Consider the following 10,134-nt stretch of genomic DNA (forward strand, 5'->3'; position numbering starts at 1 on the left):
GTCATTGCTTTTGTTAGCCTATCCAGTTGAACCCACTAGATGCGGCGCTGCTACGTTGTTCATTCAATATACTGCGGAAAACGAAAGCATCAGTGTGGAGATGTTGTTTATGTCAAAACTGAAACCAAGCCGTTCACACAGAATGCATATTTATCACATTTTCTAGATGGACATCTATCAGCGTTGCACTCGCATCTGGCACAAGAGAGCGGCATGTTTAGAAAGCCATGTAAAATTAATGCAAGTTCAACTTTTAAAAAAACTTGCCTCAAGACTTTATGGCGGTTTTTCCCTATCCCACTGTATCTCATGTTTTTAAATGAAGAAAGTAGCCTACTCTTTATGATTGGTTTCCGGTCCTTTGTATTAAACTATACATGCATGCATGGTGCTGTTTTTTTTTTCTAATTGTTTAAGCAACTTTATAATATTGCATAATATTTTGCTCAATGCACCCTCTTGTGGCCTCAGGAGACAAGCCAAAAGCTTTTTTTCCCCTAACTGAAATTATGCCTTTTAAATTCGAATATAATTAGAATTTTGATTATATTTAAGTAGAAAATTAGAATTTAGTTTTTCAGTCATTTTGACAGCCCTAGTGCACTTGGATGGGTTAAATGCAGAGCACAAATTCCCAGTATGGGTCACCATACTTGGCCACTCGTCACTTCACTACTTTTTCAAAGATTTTACACACCCAAAGTAAGGCTGGGCAATCGATTAATTCAAATTTAATGTTTTGCCATGATTTTATTTTTTATAAATTGAGGAATGTCGATTTTGAATAGAAATATTACCAAACGTTAGAATTAGACACTTTGACAATATGCCAATGATAACCGTAAAGAGAAAAGAATGATCCAACTGCTTGTCGGTGCACATGATTAAACGCTAACGTGTGACACGCTCTGTGAAGGACCGTAAGTAGAATATATCACTAGGTGACATTCACACAGAATGCACTTTTGTGTTGACAAAGATGGGACGCGGGCAGTGGATCAGGAAAAAAAATGCAAGAATATGGGGGTTGAACGTCGTGTTTTTAGAATGCCATTTCATGCATGAGATGCTGCAAGAGCATTTTGGTCAGTGCTGTGTCAGAACTCACAAGTATTACAGTGACAACACTATATACAAGCAAAACATGAAAGTTTGTATCATAAAAGTTTCAAAACTCTGCTCTTCTCTGTCACATCCTTGTCTTTATATTTCATATTGCCTGTGCATAATTTCACTGGCTTCTGCGGCAGATCACACGATAAATAAACACATAATCGCTTACTTTATGTACTCCGTGTTTACTTTTGTATAACAGTGTGCTGCGGAAATGTTGCCAAGTCCACAGTTATCCAACGGAATTGGGCTACTTCTCACTGTTGCCGCGGATTGTTTTTTAACCCCGTGGGTTGAAGCAAACCCATAAACGCGATATTTACCCCCCAGAACGTGATTGAGTTAGTTTTGGAGAAGTTTTGAGAAGCAATTGGGTGGAATTTGTTGTGAAAACCTGACAACCCTGTGTGTATTGTTCATTTGCGCATGCGGGTCAGTTCAGAACCATGTTCAGTTCACACTGGAAATCTGACATTGGCCACATTTAAAACAAAAAAGTGAACAGCTATACAAAAAAAAAAAAAAACAGATCTGAGCAAAAATAAGGCTCGCAGTGTGAAAATGTAGCCTAAATTATCAACATGATCAAAACTTTGCGGAAAAACCTGTTGGACAAAATCTACTACATGTCTTATGTCATCTGATAGTTTATACTTTTTTTTAAGCAAGTAAAAGGCCTTTTAACAAAATTATAAACATCTCCCTTCAGGTCATGGTTTTGTGAACTTTTTTTCTGAGTTTATGAAGTAAATATAGAGATATATAACTAAATTGTAGTCTTTGCAAATTGTCATTGCACTAGGCCATTCTCAGGGGTTAAAGCAAAAAAAATATTTTGACTGAATTTTTCCTCGGCCAAACCCCATTCCACAGCCATACCGGTCACACCCAGTTTAAGAGCAGTTTTTTTTCTTCCTTTAATTAGGAGCGCTTGTCCTCCTAATTTAAAACAATTAGGAGCACCTTCTAATCATTAATAAAAAAATTCTGATCAAAAATTGCCTTAGCCTTCCTAATACGAGGTGACATTTGACTCAAAGTGATTTACAGGGGCATTTTCTTTTTACGTTTGTAAATGCATTTTTCTAAATTTATTAAATGTATGCAGTGTTTCCTCTAGGATTTTTTCCAGTTGTGGTGGCAGGACTATTTCCCCTGGACCACGCCCCCTCCCCACCCAAGAATCACGTACACTCAGAATTGAATTTATTTTAACTAAAAAAAAGACAAGTAAACAGTAAATAATAAAATAAGAACAAATAAATGACAATCAATAGCACAAACAAAAACAATAACAAGATACAAATTAAATTAACAGTACTTTTTCAGTTAGGTCTAACTATAATCTATTAAACTGTAAAATAACACATGGATAGTCTTCACTGTAAAATTAAAGACAGCAAGCAGGTTTACTTAGGCTGCTGTCTCTTTAAGACCTCATGCACGGATCTAATATACTGTTACACATGGCTCTATGCTTACTTTTCTTTTTAGGAGCGCTTGTCTGCCTAATTAAAAAAAATGTAGGAGCACCTTCTGATCAATAATCAAATTCTGATCAAAAATTAGCCTTATTCATTCAATTGATTTGTTCGAACAGCTGATTCATTCAGAAATGAAGCAAGTGACTGTCTTTATGAATGGGTAATCATGAATCACTGATTCACTAGATTTGTTCAAAAACGCAATTTCATTCATGAATGAAACACCACTGTGTTTGCTTTTAGAGATGCGCAGCGGCTGAGTTGTTACTTTATTTGGAACTATTTTCGTTGATGAAATAGAGCAAAATCAGGCAGTACTTGTTTATTGAACTGTTGTATTAAATCAATATCACATTTGCAAACTCCCTTAATTATTAAAAGCTGTCACTCTCCTTATCGCGATCTGTGGGCGCACAGAAAATGAGAGCGCGCGAGTGAGTTCTCAAGACTCAAAAGCACGCGCAAATGATACGCTCCGTCATCAGTCATCGCGTTATAAGCGCGGAACATGCGGGAATGAGTAGAATTGTTATTAATAGCCGCAATCCCGCGCCGAAATTCAAGTTCTGCTCTGTGTTCTCTGCTAATAACCCGACTGTGAATGATGCGAGCGGCGTTGTCAGTGAGAAGCTGCAGCCGTGGCGGGGATGATTTTTGGTGTGCCGGCAGAACAACAATGAATTTATTTGAAAAAGCATGAATTTCTTTTTCTCAAATTCATGGAGTTTACATGGGTCACATTTCTCAGGTCGGAAAATCGCATTTTTGACTTTTTGATAAAGGTGGTAAAGTGAATCTTTAGCGCTTATAGGTGTGTTGCAACTTACTTTCTCAGTTTGTCTGCAGAAGCAGATGCAGGTGGAGCAGAATGGGAAGAGGGGGAAAGGCTGCGGCTTGCAGCAGGTGAGTGGGAGGGGCTTTGACTGACGCTCCCGCCCCTCCTGTATGCGGAGCTGCGACTCCGACGCTGGAAACGATCACCCGAATGAGAACGCGAGCGAGACCTGAGGGAGAGAGTGGTTCTTCCGATCAACTTCACTAAAGAAAACCATTTTTTTCTTTTAAAAATCAAAGCATCTACAAGGGTTTGAATATCTTTAGCAAGATCTCTTGCCTGGTTCGTCTGCGGCCTGTGTACCGCCTCCCCCTGTCCCGGTCTCTGTCTCTTTCACGGTTTCTGTCTCTACCCCGATCTGTGGAACGAGACCTAGTCCTGTCGTATCGTCTCCTCGAAACAACTCCACCACTGCGTTGCCGTGAACGGGAGTCAGACCGCCGGCGAGAGCAAGATCGAGACCTGGAGTAACGGCTGTCCCGTTCCCTGCCTCCACGAGAACGACGACTTCGGCGGGAGCGAGAGGATGAGTGTGAGGACCGATGCGAAGAGGAGCGGGAGGAAAAGGATGAGTGGCTGGAGGAAGACCGTCTTCGGCTAAAAGAAAAACACAATGTGCCATGTTATTACAAACAACTTTTATTAAATCACAAGACAAGCCAAAAAGCTTCCAGTTAATTATCCCATACCGTTTTTAACACTGAATATGCCACAAACAATAATCAACAGCAGGGCTCTACAGTGCGACCATTTCAGTCGCATTTGCGACTGAAAACTACTGCGTGCGACTATGAAAACATATTTAGGAGCACCAGTGCGACTGACCAGATCATCATCATATTTGTGATTGTGATCGCTCAGGGGAGCTTCTTCAGGTTTCTACGTGTTTTTGCAGCGTTGAGTAATGTATCACAGACATATCTCATGAATCCTTTCATAAGCAAAGTGTAGACAGGGTGTAAATAAGAGATTCATTGCGCAGTGTAGAGAGCTTCGTTGATTATAAATGTGAGCTCGCGATGAGCTAAGATGAGTGACAGCTTTTAATGATTTTTAAGGGAGTTTGTAAATGTGATACTGATTTAATACAACAGTTAAATAGACAAGAAGTTAATATTAAGTGACTTACATTGTCTGACTATAACACTATGGTCTGATTTTGCTCTATTTCGTCGTCGAAAATAGTTTGAAACAAAGTCACAGCTCAGCCGCTGCGCATCTCCATTCAAACACAGCGGTGTTTCGTTTATGAATGAACTGCGTTTTTAAATGAATCTAGTGAGTCAGTGATTCATGATTACCCATTCATAAATACTGTCACTTGCTTCATTCCTGAATGATTCAGCTGTTCGAATGAATCAATTGAATGAATGATTCAGTTATCAAATCAGTGACTTACCGCCACCTGCTGGCGGATTTAGTTTCATTTTTAAAGTATCTTTTCAGTTCTTTAAATCATTTAATATTTCTATATTCAACATTTTTTAAAACATTAATCTTTTAATAATTAATCATTCAATTAATTAATAAACATGAATTTATGGATCTAATTGCACTCATGCCACCTCTGATCCTCATTAAATGTCTGAAAATACACCTACAAGCCACTTTTGTGTTCTTCTGTGCTACCTCTGTACAAATTAATTTTAATACTGATTTCATTTGATTAGTAACTTATTCTTCTTATTCTACTTGTTCTTATTCTCTGGTTTTATCTAGAATTTTTAAAAAGCTTATAAAATAAATTAAAAAAAAAATTTGAATTTTTTTTTTATTTGACATAAAAGATGACATTTTAATAAAGATAGAAAAATGCCATTACAAAGGTAAAAACAAAATTCTACTGTAAATCACTTTAAGGAATCAAATATCACCTCGTAATGGTAAGGCTATTTTTTTTTAATCAAATTTTGGTGCTCCTAAATTTTGGACTGTGCTCCTAAATTTTTTAAGTTAGGAGCACAAGCGCTCCTAAAAAGCAAAATAAGCGTAGAGCCCTGAACAGGCTAAATAGGCAACTCAGACAATGGTTTGGTTGGTCTCTCAACTATTTCAAAATATCATCAATCATTTAAGCTAAACCTGTGGCAGTTCTCTGGCTACATGCTAACACAGCTGAACACGCTTATGAATAAATGAAGAAAAAAGCCACTAAGGAGCCATAAAGTAGAAAGGGGAAGTTACCGACCGGGAGCCCCTGCTATGACCTGCGGTGTTGGAGGAGGTGTGGCTTGATGCCGCTGCAGGTGGGGCTTGTGCAGCTGAGGCTCCCTCATCATCACTGCCCCCGAAGCTGGTGATGAAAGTGATCTTATCATTGCCTGGGGTTCGAGAACGAGAGCGTGACTCTGAACTTGAGTCTGACTCTGGCCTGAGACAAAAAAAGGAAAACGGTAGTAAGAAACATTCCTATTAATACATGTACACTACTTTTCAAAAGTTTGGGGCCATTACGCCAATCTTTATTGTCACATGATCCTTCAGAAATCATTCTAATATTCTGATTTTGTGCTCCATAAACATTTCTTATTAGTATTAATGTTGAAACCAGTTTCTGCTTAATATTTTCATTTCATTTCATTTGAACCATTTTTAGGATGAATAGAAAAAAAAAAAGAATTTCTTTGAAATAGAGATCTTTAGTAACATTATAAATATCATTTACTGTCACTTTTGATCAATTTATGATAAAAAAAAAAAACCTCACTGATCCCAAACCTTTGAAAGGTAGTGTATGCAGTTGTAATCAGTTAAAGTTTCTTTTTTTTCCCCATTTTATCATTTTTGGTCATACTGTATTGTGCCTGTTCATTTACCCTATTTTGACATTTAGATTACCTTTGCCATCCTCTAACACTCAAAACTAATCATTATAAAACAGTTAAATATATTCTTTGAAACTTTAGATTTTCAATTTATTTAGACAAAATACTATTGACTTTTTAATATTGTCTATTTATTGGTTATCAGCAACATGAAAATTAGTTTAAATGTATTGGTCAGAAATGCAATATTGGGGCAACCTAAATTTCAATGATTTTGTTGCTTAATATTACATTATGTATACATAATTCAAAATGAATGTGCAAAGTATCATTCCATGAACACTTACCGTTTGTAGGGGTCATATGTAGGACTGTCTCTTCTGGCATAGCTGTTTTTGAAATGTACATACATATTGAATTCAAATCAGTTAACCAATTTTCAATCAAAATAATCAGCAACATGTGTAACTGGTGCACATTATAACATATACATACACTAAATTTTAAATGTCAGTCAATTGGGTAGTGGTCAGCGGAACCAAAAAAAAAGAGACTAAATATAAGTAACACTATAAGACACTAAGTTAGACTTTTATTATTGAGTAGAAAAAACATCATTGCTTATCTTGGGAAATTTGTAGCTGATATTGTATGGGCTGTTACCTGGGTGGGCTGATCTGCCTGCCTTTCATATACTTCTCTCTAAACTCTCTTCGCTGTCTGCGAGAGCGCCGGCCCTGATGGAAACAGAACAACATTATTATTACAAATACTAATAATCAAACACAAACATCTTAAATGGGAGGAATAAGATTCTGCCCATACAGAGTACATGGCCTTCTCTGCCTCCAGTGCTTTTGCATGTTTAATGGCCTCCACTTCCTCCTTGTCCTTCCTCAACATCCTGCCACAAAGACAGACTGGATTTAAACTACTTTTAACTATTTTAAATACCACGTTTATAGAAAAAGTACAAGATCATTACAGTGCATTCATTTAGATCTTGTCCAAATACATTCAAGCGGTGAATTTTAGTTAAAGAATGAGCGAACGAACCATACAAAGTCCCCATCTGCCATGCCGTAAGTGGTGGCCATCTTGTTAATCTCCGTCACCTGCTCTGGATTCAGTTCATCTACATCCACCTCAACATCTACAAATTGGGAAAGCATTCACACACACACACACACCAAGGTTTGGCACGACATGCAGTGGCACCATCTCAGTCTCTGTCTGGAGCGGGTGAAATAATTATAATGTTGAAGGTGAGGTACTCACCTTCATATTAATTCATTAAATAACTTATAAAGTCATTTGAAAACCTTGTGTGAGACGTAATTTCACAAACAGCGTTGAGTGAATCACCGCGCGCGCTCTCACTCTTTCTCTCTCAAAATACACAAATGACTTCAAATCACATCGCGTCTGTCTATAAGCGAGCTGCACACTGCACAGTTGACAAAGGAATTGTCACTTGCACAATCGAGGCAGTGTCACAAGCGTCACTAAAGTTTATAAATTGCATTACATTTGAATTCTTGCCAGTGTTTAACCATTAAGCGCTTGCGCGCACTTCTGGAGACCGTGCGCTCATGCACACTCATAATGTCAGGTTCACATTACTCCGTTTGCAGTGCGTATGTGGTGCGTATTTTTTCCGCGCTCATGTTAACGGATTAATAAAGCGTGCACACTGCACACAGTTGGTGTCCGGCAGTGCGTTCCAGGAGCGGCGCGTCTGCAGCAGTGCAGAGATCGTTTCCGCACCTAGTCTATTTTTGCTGCACTGCAAGTGCTGAATTAAAGTAACAGCGCATTGTTTGCAGTAAATATGAACATGAATTGACACGAAAATGTAGGAATTACAGCATAAATGTGTGAAAGTACAGTCTGTGCTGCTTCCCCTCTCACAAGACTCACCTAAGAGGGGAATTCCCCCCATTTTCAAAAATGAAATTCAGGCCCTGAATAAATGTCTAAAAATCCTGATTGGAGTATCACTATAAATAGTTATAAATGATAAAAAGAAGGCTTTAAAAAGATCGGTATCGGCAGATACTGTTTTCTGTGATCGGCCTCAAAAACCCTGATCGGAGCACCTCTATTACCTTCTATATTCAAGTAAACCACATTTCTAAAGTGTTTTTACATTATAAAAATGAATTATCCTGACAGGAATTGTTCAGAGTTTGAAGAAACGCACCGATGTCAGGGATGACTTCGTCTTCCTCAGACTCGCTGTTTTCGGAGTCATCCTCATTTCCCTTCTCCATCTGTTCATCTGGTTCGGTCACAGTGCTATCTTCATATGTATAACCAATCTGAGCTTTCTTCTCAGTGAGTCTAATAGTAAAAAAAAATGATGATGTGATCCTTCTAACAGAATGTACTTTTAGCCACATATGTTTTAAGTACTGATACACAAGTTCATACTTTTTCTTTTCATCCTCATTTGGTTTCTGTAGGCCACCGTAGAGTTCTTCCACATAGATCTGGTACAAACACTGCTCTTCAGAGACTACATGAAAAGAATCTTTTTTGTGGATTCTTCCAAATTCATCAATAACATAAGGGTCAAAATTGAATTGTAAAAAAAACAATAATAATAATAAAAAAACAACAACTAAAAAAACAACAACAACTCACTGTTCGCAAAGTCATTCTGCACCAGACCTCTATAGCGCTCATAACTGCACTTCCTCTCTTCTGATTCCTGCTCTGGGGTGCTGTGACAGAAACAGCGAACTTAATCAAATTACACAAACTAGAAACCACTTCAGCATAATTTTATGAAAACTTCTTTAAACCCCGGTGGGTCATTTTTAACTGCACATTATTGTTTTCAATTGAATTTTATTATTTCATCAGAATAGTACAAAAGTTGGTGACTTTAGTGGCACTTGCTATATGAACACAAAATAATAATTTATCACAAATAACCACCACCATAGTATATGAATGGGAAATCCAAAAAAATACAGAGCAATTTTTTTCCTCAATGAAATAGTCATTGATTATGTCCAAATATATATTCAAATTCTAAACCTACTAAAAGTATGTTATGACTGCATATACCCTTATAAGCATTTAGAGAACATACATCCCTATATCTATAGTATTAAATATGATTTTCTTTAATTCTCCTACCCAATGGTGCCAATCTGCCTTCCATTCATTGGATTTTAAATGCATTGACTCTGATATAACTTTAATGATGTATTCATTTAAAATTTGAATTGTTTTTATATTTTTAATATTTCTTTTAATAGAAATAAATGGTGCATAATTTCGAAATGAATATTGTCTAGCCTGAAGTTCCCTTAAAACAGAAAATATTAGAAAATAAATATTATTGGACAATATATAGAATATTTAGTTATTTTAAAAAAAGTTTGTCCCCTAAGTGAGAAATAACAGAGGGTTAAACTTAAAACTAGGCATGGGCCGATTACCGATTTCAAGGTATACCGCGATTTGAAAATTTCACGGTTTCAAAACCACTAATATTTTCCATTATACCGTTCCTGCGGTATGCGCTGTTTTTCATGCCTCCTCAAAGACTGAAAGTGTAGGAATCCCTCAGGTTGAGTGCAGTGTAGAGAATAACACGACCCTCCTCCTCCTGTTGGCGCGAGCGAGCGGTCAGTCACGTGTGTGTAGGATGGCTTCCCCTGGAACTTACGCGATCGGCCGTTTTTTGTCTTATTGCAACTCGTCTCTGTTCTGGACTTGCACAAACTGTGTTGCAATGCAATCATTTTCCAAAATGTCATTTATGTGAAAATATGAAGTCTGTAAATGCCCGTTAACACAGGCCAGAGACGCTGAAGACGGATGCCCAGAGAAAAATACTGTAGCAGGCAGATCACTCACTGTTCATGATGCACGAACTATTGGAAGAAAATCCTCAATATTGATTTGGGGGTTTATATGAATG

General features: G+C 37.5%; 1 protein-coding gene across 3 annotated transcripts in view; it reads right to left on the reverse strand.

Moving 5' to 3' along the window:
- LOC107657475 (CLK4-associating serine/arginine rich protein-like) overlaps positions 1–10,134 on the reverse strand; it is a 19,938-nt gene that overhangs the window by 4,642 nt on the left and 5,162 nt on the right. For all 3 annotated transcript variants that reach the window (XM_016445568.1, XM_016445567.1, XM_016445569.1), the window contains exons 5-14: positions 8,844–8,923; positions 8,631–8,715; positions 8,401–8,540; positions 7,254–7,350; positions 7,023–7,101; positions 6,861–6,934; positions 6,545–6,586; positions 5,621–5,803; positions 3,712–4,029; positions 3,425–3,601 (exon numbers count right to left, since the gene is read on the reverse strand). In XM_016445568.1, the coding sequence (XP_016301054.1) occupies positions 3,425–3,601; positions 3,712–4,029; positions 5,621–5,803; positions 6,545–6,586; positions 6,861–6,934; positions 7,023–7,101; positions 7,254–7,350; positions 8,401–8,540; positions 8,631–8,715; positions 8,844–8,923 (1,275 nt within the window). The remainder of the gene's footprint in view (positions 1–3,424; positions 3,602–3,711; positions 4,030–5,620; positions 5,804–6,544; positions 6,587–6,860; positions 6,935–7,022; positions 7,102–7,253; positions 7,351–8,400; positions 8,541–8,630; positions 8,716–8,843; positions 8,924–10,134) is intronic.

The sequence above is a fragment of the Sinocyclocheilus anshuiensis genome, unplaced genomic scaffold (genome assembly GCF_001515605.1).
Source record: "Sinocyclocheilus anshuiensis isolate Anshui unplaced genomic scaffold, SAMN03320099.WGS_v1.1 scaffold367, whole genome shotgun sequence".
Lineage (NCBI taxonomy): Eukaryota > Metazoa > Chordata > Actinopteri > Cypriniformes > Cyprinidae > Sinocyclocheilus > Sinocyclocheilus anshuiensis.